Here is a 16,975-nt window from a genome sequence, read left to right as displayed (position 1 = left end):
TACACGATTAATGGAGATTATTTCTAGAAGCTCTTAAAAAAATTATTAACTGAAACCTTTGTGAAATAGCTGACAGCAAGACAGTATTCATGCAATTCCAGTGTCATAGCTTCAGGAATCAGAATAAATGTTTCTCTTTGTCAGACCTGGCACATTCATAACTTATTTGTAAATTGGGAAGACTGCTTCAAAGCGCTCCCATTCAATGACGAAATCACATTCTCCTGCTAACCCCAAGCATGTCGTATATCTCTGTCAGAACAAAGCCCCCAATGAACAATAAAGCAAAACATCACCACTCTTCTTTAGCGAGAAATCGCTACCGTTCCTGTATTGCTGACCTTCCCATACATAGGAAAGAATTAGTTGACACTTCAATATAATAATGTAACTTGAATGTGGATTTAAAAACAAAGACCTGCCTCCCTGTTATTCTAATGTTTGTAGGAATTCTTGCATTTGAAATTATGTTGTCTTCATTTTTTTTTTTTGCTGTCTAGTTGCAAATATTGCATTTTTTCAAGATGACTATTGAATAACAAGTTAAATTTACAAGAAGTACAAAGATCTTCATGAGTTCAGATTTATTTTTCCTTAGAAAAAAAAATATGAAATAGTAATAACATAATTTATTGCATTAATTTAATGAAATATATGCCACTTACAGCAACACAGATCACCAGGTGCACTGCTGCATGACATACTCTCTCCTATTACCTGCAAGGTAAAATTTATACCGTATCTAGAAAGAAATTAAAAGTGGGATTGAATTATCCTGCCAAGCCTCGAAATCCAAGGGTTACAGATGTTTAAGAATTGACAAATTCAGAACAATATTAAAATTGCATTAATACAGCATGCATTTAATCTAAATGTGTAATTTATGGCAACTGATGCAACATGTTAGGAGTATTTTAAATGGCAACATCCTAGAAAAAAAAATCAAAACACGGCCTGAGATATGTAAAAGAACAAAATATGCTATACAACATCACCAATATCATTGAGAGTAAGAGCTGCTCAGTGCTACATAAGAAATATCACCTGGGGATTAATCAACAATTTTAAGTAGAAGAAATGAGAGTGAGCTAAATTGCTCTTGAGACAAAGACTGTAGATTGAAACTCTAAAAGTAACTATAAATAGCGGCACATTACACACATCACAAAAACTCTTTTATTAATAGTCCAGTAGCAATTATTTTAGATGTATATGATGTACGTAACAAGTGAAGCTGATGCTGCATGCAACGCAAAATACTGTCATCCAAGTTGCAGAACTTATATCTACGCAAACAAGACAAAGTTCAAAATGAGCACCACACCTTTCCCTGTACGCAACAGCTATGGCACAAAAGCCTGAGTGACCAATGCCTTCTTCCACTTCAGAACAACTGGGGGCTTCCGAAAACAAGTGAAAGTAACATCAAGAAATGCAAAGCTTCAATTCCAAGTCTTTGCTCTGAGCAAGCAAATATGACATCCTCTAATTTTACCACACAGACATAGTAGAATACTTGTAATTTAAAATGTTTTCCAAAAGAGGTCTCACGCTGTCAAACAACAACTACAACAAGAAAACTAAAAGAAGATAAAGTTATGCCAAAGAAAACCATATTCTGACCCAGATGCAGAAGAAAGTCACCCTGTGATAACTGGCAGATAGTAAAGACTCATGGAAACCAAATATCACATGCTTCAGAAGCTTCTGGAACACCAGAAACTGTACGTACAAAACTGTATTAGGAAGCATTCCACAGGAAGGATAAATGTTTTCTTAAAGCTGTCCAGCAGAATCCTACCGACTCACGTGCTTTACTTCGTACCAACCTCAAAGAACCATGTATATATACTCAGCTAAAAACCAGGCAGAACACAAAACTACTGCTCAAAGCAATGCACAAACTGCTCGCTTTCAACAAGTCCTGTTCACTTTTGACTAATTTTCACGTCTAGTCTGGCAATTGAGTCCCTTAATTGGCTGATTAGAATCCAATACAAAGCGTACACTGGATTTCTTCTGAGCAAATACTTCAGCTTATTGAAAAAGACATCGTGTTGAAACAGCTGCTAGATTATGTTTAATACTTTGTTTACTTACCTACACCTTACACTGTGCACGTTTATCTTGGACTGATGATACACTAAAGAGTATAATACATACACTTTAACATATTTTTCTATAGTTTAACAAATATACACTACGGAATATTTTCATCCTCTGGTTTCTTGCTAAGCAATCTTTTTTCTCTTTGTCCATTTGAACGTATTACCAACAAACGCACCTTTCATGCTATGATTGCTGTTCGTTCATTCAGCAGACAAATAAACAATAATTATCATCAGCTATTAACTACATAATTGATTCAGAAAGGAGATTTAGTTATTTGGTCTGTAGTGTATGTTAACAAACCAGAACAGAAAGAGATTTGTACATGGATGCACAAAAGCAACTCTCTCTTCCTCCTCCCAAAACTTCTAATTTCAGTTCCTTTATTGGTACTTAAAGACAATGACAGAATACCCAAAACATGCACACAAGTCTGCTGTGCATATTCAGTTGTAGAATTAGAGCCTAAATGTGTGAAAATTGGACCTTACAGACTGTCTAGTTAAAATTTTATCTATTAAAAATATTAACTTCCAGAGATATCTGAAAACTGATACTGAGTTCATGCAATGGTGTCCTAAGAAAACCACTCGTTTTCATACCAGTAAGGAAATATTGAAAGCCAAACACTGTCTCTCTATTCCAAAGTTATAAAGGAACAACAGCTTCAAACATATAGCTTTAATATTTCTTTAAACTTATTGTCTGATGTAATGTGCATATGAAATCATTTACCCCTAAGCCTGTAAGTTCAAATACAACTTAAAGATTAAGAATTAACCATGTAGTGATGTAGTGAACCACAGCCCTCTGTCTGCTAGCACTAGGAAGTACTTGCTTGCAAGATACACTGCCTCGAGAGGAGTAAAAATGATAGCTGAGTTTTACTAGCAGAATAGCTATGAGATGACACAGTGGAGTCTAAAAATTGCAGATGAAATTGAAAAAAAATCATTCTAAGCATCAAAAATTTAATAGCTCATGTTTACTGAGATGTATGTTAACATATTGGATTATTTAAACCTATATCCCTCAAAATGAAATGCAATTTAATTACCCTATAGCACCACAGACAACAGTCATCACCTATGAGGAACAAGAACCACAGTGTTTCTCTGGACTAATGAGAAAAAGGTGACAGCGACTACGTTTGAAAGTTAACACCATAATGAGAATTTAGAAACAGTTAAATTACGTAAGCTTTTTTTATCAGAGATTACAGAAGAATGGAATTTATTGCACACATCTGTAGAACAATTTTTTTCAGCATAGTACACATTCCCCAATAACAAAAATAAGCAGTCATCAATAATTCTTCTATTATATGATATCATTTCATTTCAAGAGTAGTACCTGCATTTACTACTCTAAGCAAGGTGAGTGAAAGAGAAGAGGAAAAGAGAGTTGTTCCAGGCGTAGGCTCACACAATGCACCTGAGCACAGATAAGATTTGTGTTTCTGGAAAGAAATTAAGCAATAAAATGTAAAAAGCTACACTGCTTCTACAATGTCACTTCCTTGGGAAGGATCAGAAAAAACTGCACTGTAAGAACTTACGGAACTTGAGAAAATGAAAGGATTGAGCATTTACTCTGAAAAGACCCACTGCATTAAGTACTCTGACCAATTAATATCCACCAATGAATTCTGCATTTCAACAAGCTTCGTTTCCTTGCATTATACAACCTATAATCTTGCACAAAATATCCACTGACTATGCTGCTTCAGCTTAATAGTGGCTGCAGATATAAGCAGCCCAAGAACAGAAAGGTTGAAAGAAACCACTGTCTGCTACACAAGAAGGAACCGTGTCTCACTTGTCAGAAACCTCTCCTTTTTGCTTCTCAAATGAGTACCTGTTTCAGTTACTATTCTGTAGGCAGCTATGAAATACTGCTCGTATCCCATCTTCTATATACACTACTAGAGGACCGACCCTGTTGAAGTCAACAGGAACCACACTATGGATTGCAGGGACACAGAGATGTGCATTATTCCATCAAATTTCCAAAATTTGGGCATAAATGCAATACAAGGATATAATTTTGTATTTGTAACACTAGCTACTACACAAGAGAAATCTAAGGTTTAATGGTCCAAATGTAACTTAATTTTGAAAAGCGCACTGTCGTTACTGAAAAAGACAAAAATATCTGACTGACGAAAGTAGAGCATTACAAATATCAGTTGACAGTAACACCATAATACTTTGAGGAGACAGTTTTTGAGCACAGATTTGGAGTTCTGATGATATAGACTAAACCACATGGGTTGAACTATAGGGAGCGTTAGGATCTGAATAGCCTTCCAGTCTGCTTATTCTAATAAAAAGACACTTAAGTATAAATGCATTGGGTTTTTTTTGTTTGTTTGTTTTGTTTTTGTTTTTAAAAGGAGGTCACTGCGTCAAGAGAAGCAGCACAGCAATACTGATCCTGGAGGATCATTGGTATATTTGTAAGGTTAGCACCTCAATGATGAGAGTTTCATAGAAGCCCTTGTAACAACCCAAAACCACTCACCTCAAATGATTTACATACGAAGAAAAATAAACAGATCACATCTTTCAGACGCACAGATTATGTACAAATAATTTTCCATGTATTTCACTATTTACTTCATTCCTCAATAACTAAGAAACAAGGCTTAGAATAAACAATCCTATCTTTATTTCATTTATTTTTGGCAGTTTTACTGGAAACACATTAAAAATATGTTATTAAAAACACAGCAGAACTTTCCAGCAGTAGAAAACATCCCACTTTCTAGTGGTTTGTTTAGACAAGGGCTATGACCTCCAAGTTAGGTAAATACTTATTAATTAAATACTATGACAACACCTAACTCTAAATCTCTGCAGGCTATGTCATTGTAAATGAGAAGTCAGGACTCTGCAACACAGAGAGGTGAAAAGGAGAAAGGTGCATTTCATATGGGACAGTCTCTCAGGAACCTCAATGTAACAGCAAATGAAAGACAAGGGATGATTCTTCAAACAGATCTTGGAAAATGTCTGAACGCCTGATTTTTTTTTTCCTTTTCTGAAAAAAAAAAAAAGACTTAACAGGAATTGCAGGAACAGGCTAGATTCAATTGCACAGCTTACATAAGAAAGGATTACTCCAGTGGCACAAATTTAGGTTCAGATTTAGGAAAAAAAAAAAAAAAAAAAAAAGAGCAAATACTAAAGTAGATGTTTGTATGGTGAGAACTAGGAAGCTAAAGGAGCAGGAATTTCTACATGGAAATTTGATTGTCAAGTAAATAACGCTCAGAAGCCTGACTTGGTCAAGAACTAAATTTAGAACAACATTTAAATTAACTTAGTTAAATAAGAGCAGACTAAGGAATTCGGGTAAGTATGAATATTCAGTGTAAGAATTTGAAGAAGATATTTTTCTGTATTGAATTGTCAAAGAAGAAAACAGAGGCAAAAGCATTCTGTGAATATGAGTTTTATCTTTCTAATAGAAAAAAATCAAAATTCATAATAGAAGTTTTAAATTTAGTCCTCAAAATATCTCAAATTCAATCTTCTAATTGTTACAGTGAAGCCAAATCATGGGGGAATGATCACATCAGGAAGCTCTGAAGCTACAGCAGTGTCTGTACCCCAATGACCAACTCCAATAAACTGACCATGGAACGATTCTAATCCTTTCTGCCATCTTATTCTACCTCATATTTTCACTCTGGAGAGCTAATTGCTGTAAAAGTCCCACTGAACTGCTGAACTCCCCAGCCACTGTGCCAAGCTGTGTATGCCCAGTTACAAACAAAGCGTTCTTGCTTGGGAAGGACTTCATATAAAATTCCCAAAGGAGGGCAGCAGCTTCTTAATTTATATAAAACAGCTCAACTGCTTAGATCTCATTCTTTTCAACCTGGAGGTTATTATGTCTTTATCAATCTTCACGTGTATTTACTACATAAATTCTTGTATAAGAATATAATTAAGCCTAAGACATTTCTATCCTTTCTCATTTTTTAACATTCTGTTCTGACACAACTTGATTTCAACTACCGCCACACATTTAGAAGAACACAAATCAAATAGCATTGCAGATTTTTTTCTAATAACCAACCTCTGCAGGGCTTTTCATATTTCTCTCACTCTAGGACTCAACCAGATGCAGTTGCTGCTCCAACAGCCACGCGTGCCTGAACTGACACACTGTTTCCTGATGCTGTTTTGACTTGACCAACTCTGAGCCACCTTAAAAGGAATGCCAATAATATGCATCATGGGACTGATTTAGAAAATGAAGAAATCAATACAATAAATGCTAGTCCTATCCATCTTCCTTAGATTCATCAGTATCCAGAAGAAACATACTTTCCTCATTTCATTTCTGCTTCTGTTTGCAGAACTTGAATACTTTATTCAAAGCCTTTATTACACATAGAAGCACCGTGCACTCCTAACAGCTGTGATCTTAATTTCCTGTTTTAGTCTTCATACTCTCCTGTATTCAGGAGACTGTTGATACAAACCATAAATTTACTCAAATGCACGTGTATTAAAATATAGACTCATAATTTAAAATCAAAACAACAATAAAAAAAAAACACTTTTAATAAGACAAAGTTCAGAGACCCACTTATAAATGAAGCTATTGTGAGTTTGATCTGTAAATGAAGGATCCAAACCTTACTGCTAAGACCAGAAGACAATCAGAAATTTGAGTACAAGTGCTGTTCTGTTGTTAATTTTGACAGGATATCTTTTAAAGGGAATGAGTCATGACAGCAGCTAAAAGAAGAGATCTCTTTTATTAATATATCAATTCCAGTGATTAAGAGAGTCATTTCATAAATTAGAACGTATGGCTTAGTCTGTACTGTGCATCAAGTCACTGGAAGTTGCACAAGCTGTTTTTATAAAAGATGCATCAATATATTATATATTATATACATATATTATGTTTCCCCAAAATAATTGATGATATTCTCACAACATGACACATAAACTCAAACTTCAAGATTAAATTGCAGGGGCAAAATTTACAATTAACCTTGAGAACTGCCAAATACCATCTGAGAGCAAAAAGGGCAAAACTGTACTGATATATTCCCTCCTAAAAATGAATATGTTACAGTGCTCAAAATAGGCTGAGGAATTTGCAAGCCAGACAGCAGCTGGAGACTTCTGGAATCTAGAGGAAGAGGCCACCTGAATCCTTCATAGAGGCAGAGCCCTTAGTCTTCCAACACGCACTCAATTTTCCATTGACAAATGCTATTTAACAATCAAATAAATATCATGCTTTATTTAAAAAAGATTATGTCAATTCATTTCCCTTTGGGACCTCCTGGCATTAACACCACATTCAATGATTTCATTAATCAGGACCAGGTATTTCAAGCCATGTGGGATCTGATGCAACATATTTTCATCTTCAGATTTTAACTGAGAAAACAGAGCCTTTCTTTCTTTTTTTTTCTTTTTTTTTTTAAAGTAAAACTGAGCCTGTAGATCACAGAAAACCCTGAAGCACATTCAGTCTATTGAACCTTTCCTCATAAAAGCGGAACAATTATACTGGAATAAATATTAGCACCTAATGATCCTGCTTAAGGAAATCAATTTCAAAGACTCATGAAAAGATATTACCAGACGTCTACAAATCTTACTGTCATGAGAAATAATGTGAATTTGGTTGAAAAAACGTCAACTCGCTTGTACCACTGAGGTTGTGGTTGTCGAGTAACGCGCTGCACAAGTCTCAGCTCTTCCCCGCAGCTTATTATCCAAAGCAAATTCAATTCTTCAGATTCAAATCTTATCTGCTATCTACATTTTAATCAAAATGTTTGGCCTCTCTCTGACAACTTCTGAATGTAGTTATGCGCTGTCAATGCAAAACCTTTAATATGAGGAAGAGTTGACAAGAGACGCTTTAAAATAATTTACTGTCATCATTTCCTAGTTCTTTATATGTATGAAAAATATAATGTAATCAGTTCTGTTTTTCTTATTATTATTGCACTTGACAATATATACTTTTTGCCCCAGATGCAGATCCACGTTGGAAAATGAACATTTGTTCAGTTCATAATCCAAACTAAATAAAGTGATCATAAAAGCATATCCACAAAGAAAGCAGTGCTTTGGATGCAAATGTTTCCTCCACTTTTGCCCAAACAGTGGATATAAGTAAATGCAAATTAGGGATTTATGTCATTAATTAAAAAACAAAAAACAAAAAACAAAACAACAAAAAACAAAACAACCAAAAAAAACCCACGTCAAAAACAACAAGGATAACCATAGAAAAGCGTTTTTTGTCTTACGCTTCACTCAAGTTTCACAGCGTACATATGGGTATGAATAAGTAAGGGATTATTCACCGTAACTTCTTGCACAGCAGCTTGAGAAAGGTTTCAGATTAACATAAATGATGACACACATACATAAGGGTGTCTTTGAAAGACATCCGATAACTTGTAATGTTCACAGAGATCAGGTCAAGTCAAAAGGTATTTAGTATAAGTAGTTAAGTTATGTAAATCTGTTTATGACTGCTTAAGGACATGAGATGACTCTAAATGCTCACTAATGTATACAGTGTACGTTCAGTGCAACTCATATGAATTCCCATTCCAATTACTGTGCAGTCTGCAAAGACAAAAATATACTAAATCAAATCAGATTTCTTTATTTCCTTTAATCAGAACAGTTAGCATTAATCATACATTCCTTCACTTTTCTATATGTTCACTAAAAAAAAAAAAAAATAAGTAGAATGAAGTTTGAATATAGGAAGTGAAATAACTACAGGTACAGATGCTTACTCTTTAACATGTTTCTATCAAGATTTCCAAAGCAAGCAATCATGAAAAAGTAATTCCAATGCTTCTTTGTACTCAATAAGTGTCTCAGGTCTTCCAACAAAAACAAGAGGAAGAATTTCTTTTAAAATCTTTGTGTTTCTGCAGAGCATAATTTTCTGTTTACACTGCTCACGGTTTTTTAGTTACAAAATTTTTTCTGGAAGTCATAGGAGGAGAATGATTTCGAGTCATTAAGCAGACCTGGGTGGCAGGACAAGAAAACAGCTGATTTCTTTTTCAATGAGACTTTCAAATGTGCAGACATTTAAGGAATTGGATTCATAACATCGTGGAGTCCATCCTGTTTTTCCATGTAATAGAGAGTAAAACAGCCTCAGGATTTCTTTTAGGCCTTCCAAGCCATGGCTTTAATTTCAATTTCAAAATCTTTAAAATTAAATATCCACCCATCCATATGGAAACTCAGACGTTTAGTGTTTTAGATTTATTAAACTCTATTTACGTTGATAATAGAACTGGGAGATATAATTTGGCACAGCAAACACAGGTTTAGCTGCCTAATTGCTTGGGTTCTGTAGCACAGATCACACTAATGCTAAATGAGGATTTCCACAAGTCAGTCACTGCTGACGGAGAAGGAAAAGGGGGACACACTGTGGTGATTTGGGAAGAGGCTGCTCTTCAGGGTCACAGGGCAGGAATCGTCTCACCAACAGGACGACACAGGGGCACCAAGGGAATAAAGAATGCCACAGCACAGATGGTAATGAATTATGCCTGCGTACGCATAACCCAGGACTCCAGCCGATCACACCTTGTCCTACAGCTCCATGGGGACAGGGAGGACAGGCCTTCGCAGGACCAGGAGCTGCAGCTACAGCGAGGTAGCGAAGTAAACAAAATTCTGCTTGTATGTGGAATTCCTTACAGTGCATTATTCATCTGGGCCTTCAGATTAAACTCATTACTTTGTTCTGCACTGCAGTGACTGCACTGCACGCTTTACTCCCTTAAATATTTTCACATGTAAACAAACTCGGTACCAATCGCCCGCATCTGAACCTGGTCTGACTTCCCAGTCCTCAGTTCACAGCCCTTAGAGGACTAAGAAACTAATTGTGGGAAAATGTTTGCTTGATAAAACAAGCACTAAGTGAAAATCTTCCAGTGATAATGAGGTATTTTGAAAGAAAAATTGTATATAGAATATTTCAGATGCAATATTAAGATTAAAGAATAAACAGATCATCAAGGAGGTTGAGGCTGTGGATGCCCCATCCCTGCAGGCATTCAAGGCCGGCTGGATGTGGCTCTGGGCAGCCTGTTCTGGTGGTTGGTGACCCTGCACATAGCAGGGTGTTGAAACCAGATGAGCACTGTGGTCCTTTTCAGACATTCTATGATTCTATGATCAGAGCTACATATTCTGCCCATTCTTTTCAACAGTTTAATATTTCCTTCAATTTCTTCAAAGTTTCATTATTGTTTTCCCTAAACGTATGTCCACATTTAATGTCCAAAAATGCACCTCCACCACACAGCAGATGTGTCATTAACTATTTCTGAAAAGAAGTGAAATAAAATCACCCAGCATGAGAATACATGGAATAAGTCAACGCTAGCAGATGGTGTTTATTTTGTCACTGCTTGTGTTAAAAATTACCACCTATTTCATCAGTTTTGTTAAGGTGGAAGCCTCATGTAAAAAGTGAAAATGCCATTTTTTTTAAGCTGTCACAGAACTCCTTAAAATATAACCACTTGTTTTCATGGTTTCTAGTTTTCTAGGACATAGTGCAACACACAGGAGATGGGTTTGTATAAATTTGATATTTGCCATAGAGGGTTTTGTTAGTAGCTCAGTCTTTCAACACACAATCTGTTTTGTTTCTCAAGCAAATTCTGCAAATTTTTTAGTTCAAATACTGGTGTTTTCAAGACATACTATGCAGTAAGAGTTAAGTCTGCCCCTAGGAGGAGTGCCTGGTAGAAGTATCAACTTGCTTTGCTAGGATTCAAAAAATTTCTGGGTTTCTCTATTTCAAATTGCCTCCTTCCCGCCCCCATCCCCACCGAAATTTCTTACATTCATATTATTTTATTGCATACTTCTGGTTTAGATGATCTAGAGAATCAGTTCTTAGCAAAAGAGCATGCTGCATGAAAAGTAGTTCTACAATCTTAACAAAATCCTCATTAAAATCCCATGCTGAAAAGGTTTCCCTCATCTATCTTTCAAACAATTTCCTTTGAAATGTTAAAATAAAAGAACTTTCCAAAATACAAACTTACGCAATCCTCAGTAAGACAAATTCACTTTGGAAGCAATGGTAACTAATTCATCACTATGGTGACTTAAATGGAATTACCAACCCTGGAGTTTAAATGCAATTTTAAACAAAGTAAAAGAACCTATTTGTACCTGAAGGATACTGGACATCGATATACCATTTGCACTGATGATTTTAAATGTCAAGCCCTACAGAAATTAGAGACATAAATCAGATCTCTATACGCCCAGCTGCATTTTGTTTCAAAGCATCACAAACACGGCAAGATAAAACCCAATCCCTTTTCATTCCTCAGAAAAGGCATAATCTCTGTCATAACAGTGCACAACTGATCATTTGCCAAAGCCAGTTTAAGAACTTACTTGCACACCATGCATTACCATCCATTTCTGAGATACTTGGAGGACTGATGCAACAACACAACAAATAGGTAGCATATTAAATATAGTTGTTCAAATCTCCTTTTGTTATTGGCAGGATTATTCTTGTAGAAGAGTCTGAAGTCTCTGAATTAAGTCCAGAGTTACATGTTCACAGTTTACTCAGGATAATTACACGAAAACAAACAGCAAAGATGCTCAAATAGCATTACAATGGCTGTAAAGTGAACCAAAATATAGGAAACAGAAGAAGAAAGACTGCCAGGACAAACTCTGTTCCTGCACTGTAATACATTCTTATAATTTGCTGACTGTATATGCAAGCTTTTCTCTCTACCCACTAGGTCTCCTGTTGCACTTAATGTTCATGTTGGCTTGCTGAAGCTATAAAAGGAACAGGCTCTTTCATCTGCATTATTCAGTGAGAAGCACAAAATCCATCCTATTCAAATCATACATTAAATAGTGCATTATAACATCCCTAGCTTTTATCTATTGCTCAACACCATCCAATCAGAATGCTTCAAATGAGTTAATGATTCTGACAACACTGTAAACTTTCCCAACACTATTTACTAAAAATGCCTGCCAAACCTAGAACCTACAATCTTTGTGTTTCTTTTTGGAATTCTGAATGCTATGAGGTAGGTTAGATTTTTTTTTCTTCGTGTGTATTTCACAGAACCATAGATTGTTTTGGTTGGAAGGGACCACAACACTTGTCTGGTTCCAACCCTCCCTTCCATAGGCAGAGGTATCTCCCACCAGACAAGGTTGCCCAAGGCCCCATCCATCCTGGCCCTGAATATTGCTAGGGATGGCTATTATTTATTTATAAACAGCCGTTCTTCTCCCAGCAGAGAAGTCTGAAAAAGTGAGACTTTGTTTTATTCTGCATACTAAAAAGGGACAACTTTTGGACAGGAAGTTTTAATTCTTTTTCCTTCCAAAGACTGAACATGGAGCTGAAAACAATCATCCTGTCCTTCTGCCTGTGTATGTGAAGCTCTATTTTAATACCATATTCAGCACTTAACCTGTGTTCCCATTACTTGCTTAAAAATCTCTTGTTTTGTTCCACATCAGTGACACCTTTCTCCTTAGCAAAGGCTGCATTGATAAAGACATCTCAAATTTTGTGACAACACAGACCAAGCAATCCCTCAACTAAATGAGATCACTGAATAACTGGATACCTTTAAAGGAAAAAAATCTATGGGCTCCACTCTTTATGATGATGCAGAGACTCCTCTTCCATTCAAACAACATGCGCATTGAAAGCTTTGCATCCCTATTTGGATGCTTTCTCAGCCAGCTGAGGCTTTAAACCAAGGTTAGAGCCATCTGTCTCTTTTTGGCAGCATCCAGATTGATGTAAAATATCCTATGGCACTTTTTAAAAGACCAGAGTTAAAGCTTGGCTTTGGTCAGTTCCCTTGAATTACTAACATAATACAGTTGGCTGACATCAACGCCACTCAGAACACCTGTATCCATAAGCACAGTGCAAATTTTCTTGACAGGCAATGAACTACTTTACCTCCCATGTTAGGTATGTCCAAGTAATTTTATATATACATACATATATATTTAAATAATAAAAATAAGTTCTATTTTTTTTCCTGTTGCTTTTCTTAGTTCAATTATTTTGTTAAATGCACCTTACCACCCAGCTTATGATTAGAACTAATACTACTGTCAAGTATTTTTTATTTCTATATGATTGCTAATAATATCCTTGTGTGCTTCATTGTTTCCAGAACCCTGAACAAACACAATGCTAAAAATTAAAAGCAAAATAGAAAACAAACTTATTTTAATTGGGGAGGGTATCAGGCTCTCAAAGGAAAGAACAAAACCAAAAGGAAAAAATATGATATGTGACTACAAGCCCCAAGGCTTCAAACATGAAAAGACATTGTTCACATGGATACAATTTATAAGGCAAAACCTTTCTATGATCCTGCAAAATGCACTCAAGTATAACTAAGATCTAGTATAGCCTAAATATAATAACCCATTCATTTTAACAGTGCCAAAATCACTTCTGCAACACCAATAATCATGAACACTGAATAACTGCTAAGTTATTTATCTGAACATTTCCGCTGTTTATACATTTTCCAACTTCATTACAAACCATACAGATGCCATCTGGGGTAAATTTTACTATTACATATCAGAATTATGCAATTAAATCACCAAAATCTCTGGTTCCCATTCCTGTAAGAAACATGGAAATACAAAAGTGGCCTCATCACTGGTTTGAAAACATACTGAGCATTCATGGGTTGTATCAACTATGAAAAGGTTGCAGACGCTCAGCACTTCCCAGGCTTTGATGTAAGAAATTGTCTCAATATTTGGTTCAGTCACTGTTTGAGCATTCAAAGCATAATTCTATTCATTAGATTTCACCAACAATCAAATGACTAAGGAAAGAAGAGCATCAGAAAAAAAGAAAAGGGAGCAGAAAGAAAAGTTTTTCATGTTTCATCTAAGCAAGCAGAATATTATTCCTATTTAGGGTCCAAACTCAGCAAACCATTTACTTAAGTGCTTAAATGAGACATCAAAATGGAAAGATATTTTTCATGCACATACCAGGTCACAGCTGTAAAGAAAGAAAAGTATGAAATAACAGGATGTCTCTCAGCTCATTAGGCAGGCAAATATAGGGCAAAAACTGCAGTCCTGATACAAAAGACCTCATAAGAGCTAGTAAGATGCTGATACTATAAGTTAGTGTAAGTGTGCATACCCAGTGAATTAAAACTATGTTTTGAATTCAGGAGGAAGGTGTCACCAAATCATTATTTTTGCAGGAAAATATATCACAGATTTAAGTCACTGTATCTTTTTTTTCTTTTCTTTCTTTCACCTTTTGGTGAGGAGGATATTGGCAGCAGTTTTACGAACATCCACCTCCTCCCAAGGGAGTTTTGCCCTTGGGGAAACAACAAGGGGCAGGTGGGACCAGGTAGCAGTGCTTCAGAAAAAGTTGTCAATGATTACATACAAAACAGAAAACAATAAAATACCACTAACAAAACTCATTCTGTTTTACATAGTCCCTAAAATACAAAAGGTCAATGCCGCACCAAGCATGACTGCCTGAATCTGTAAATCCTGGATCAAAAATAGCCAAATCAAAATGAATACAGCTGTAACGAAAACTCTCATTAAAGTCAGGTTTAAGGAACTCTGAAGCAATGTCCACCACATGAAGGCTTTAAACACTGAGATAAAACATACATAATTGACCTTGTGAAAATATTGCCAAATCTAGGCCCCAAGTTAGTTCAGTGAGAGAGGTAATATGCAAAAAAAGAGAAATAAGTAGAGAGAGATGAAACTTATTCAGCAAAACATAAATACCCAGGAAGAAAACAGAGAAATCCCACAATGCATAAAAAGCAGTGAAAAGAACTGGAGTAATCTGCAAACCCCACAAATTCTAAACTAGGATCTCAGTTCACAAGCAATACAGTTTAAGCAAGATAAAAACCTTACGTATTAGAGAGTTCTTTGTCTCAGCCAGCTGCTGCCAGCTTGTCTGTCTGTCTTTCAATTTCTCAGAAAGGTGTGTGTGAAAATCTAAATGAAATAAAACAAATACATTTTAGAGATGGCTCCCTCCATTCCATTCAGTTTTGGTGTAATACCAAATAGAACGATTCACCTCCTCCCACCCAATATGTCTTTGAATAAATAAAAAGAAATCACTCATTTTTTTCAAGATGGAGATGGAGAATTTTATCTTTTTAGTAACAACTCTTACAGAGACATAATGAGTAGCAGCACTCCTGGTGAAAGGTTGCTTCTCAGGAGGTACATATGCCCACTGTCACTATCATTAACTATGAAAACGGGCAGTGCATAAACATCTGTATAAAGTATGTTAACATGAAGTCTGTGAGAATTTTGCCAACATGTTGTACCGTATGTATTTAAGATATGTATTTAAGACCATAGTATGCTATCTAAAATAGTATGTTACCTAAAAGCAGACTCTTACAACACAATTGGAAACCACTTTCAGTTGTTGGAAATCACTTCTTACATGTTTGCTGCAGCATCATGTGGGCTTCTGCATTGATTATCAACAAAACTGGGCTCATGCTGTTATTTCTCAACCAAATATATCCAGTGAAAATGCAGTGTTACAAGGACAGCAGCTGTTCTTCTTCAGTGTATCACGAAACTTTCTGGCTGTAGGAAGCCAGTTTTTAACACATTCAAAAACAACAACATGACTTTAGCTTTAAGTCATCTTATTTGTTGCTAAAAATAAAAAATAAACAAAGCTTTTTGTTTTCACATCTAGTTTAAATACAGCTGGATTTTGGAAACAGTGTAATTATAGAGACCCCTTCCATTTGAGAAGCACAGAATTCATTGAAAAGTATTAGTCAATGTCACAGTAAAAACCAGGAGTTTCCAGAGATAGTAGGCCAACATAAAACTTATTTCTTACGCATCTACATGACTTCTAATAACACATTTCTACACGACACCAACAAGAAAGACAAGAACCATAATAATTAATTCAGATCCCATTTCTCATTGCTTTTAAGGCCTCACTAGAAGAAGATTCAACTGGATACATCTCAGGTCCAAATGCTTAAAGATTTAATAAGATAATAATTTAATCTCGCATCCAGAAATCACCAGAATCAACACTGAAAATACGCTGTGTGTATATCACTGTCATTTATTAGAAGCAAAAATAGAAAAGAAAAAAAAAATAGCAAAATGTTGACACAAAACCAGACGTATTGCATGTTTTACAAAATAGAAAAAGGTGTAAGACAACGTATTTGCTATTTGCGAGGAACACAAATGCTTCTGACCTAAACTGTCTGCGATGGTAATAATCTGACAGAAAAGTTGGCTCTGAGATTTACGTTGCTGGCTTTCACAGTAAACAGTAATGCTAAGAGACAGTTACACTTCCACAAAGAATAAGAACCAGATACCATTTACTAAACTGGCTAAATGTCTCCTTGCCCCTGATGAAATTAAAGTTTGATGCGGTGTGACTGTAAGTCATTTTCAGGTGTTTTGGCTCCTGTCTAATTGTATCATCTTTACTTTTGCTGGTACACTTTTGATTTAACAGCGAGGACCAGAAACAGCAGATTTTCAGTAACTCTCCACTGAAAAATAATATCATGAACAACATGCGAGCGACTCACATGCATGAAATATGGAGTAGAGTGACAAAAGAAGCAATTATACAGAAAACAGAAACTATAAAACTATAAAAAAATAATTATAAATTCATCATCATGGTTTTACCATATCTTTTCCCTCCAAATGTAATGCTAAATGTTGATAAAATTATTTCCTTACTTTCTGTATATATTTGGTCATATTTATGTCAAAAAACATACATG

At 35.6% G+C, this 16,975-nt stretch overlaps 1 protein-coding gene across 16 annotated transcripts in view; it reads right to left on the bottom strand.

Annotated features, from left to right (window-relative positions):
- The window catches only part of TENM2 (teneurin transmembrane protein 2), a 602,430-nt gene that overhangs the window by 270,296 nt on the left and 315,159 nt on the right, over positions 1 to 16,975 (bottom strand). For 10 of the 16 annotated variants that reach the window (XM_052684852.1, XM_052684855.1, XM_052684854.1 and 7 more), the window contains exon 5: positions 15,090 to 15,173. The exons of the other annotated variants lie outside the window; for them this stretch is intronic. In XM_052684852.1, the coding sequence (XP_052540812.1) occupies positions 15,090 to 15,173 (84 nt within the window). The remainder of the gene's footprint in view (positions 1 to 15,089; positions 15,174 to 16,975) is intronic. 16 annotated transcript variants of the gene reach the window in all.

Source organism: Tympanuchus pallidicinctus, unplaced genomic scaffold, assembly GCF_026119805.1.
Source record: "Tympanuchus pallidicinctus isolate F22 unplaced genomic scaffold, pur_lepc_1.0 scaffold21, whole genome shotgun sequence".
Lineage (NCBI taxonomy): Eukaryota > Metazoa > Chordata > Aves > Galliformes > Phasianidae > Tympanuchus > Tympanuchus pallidicinctus.
This window is presented reverse-complemented; position numbering and strand designations above follow the sequence as displayed.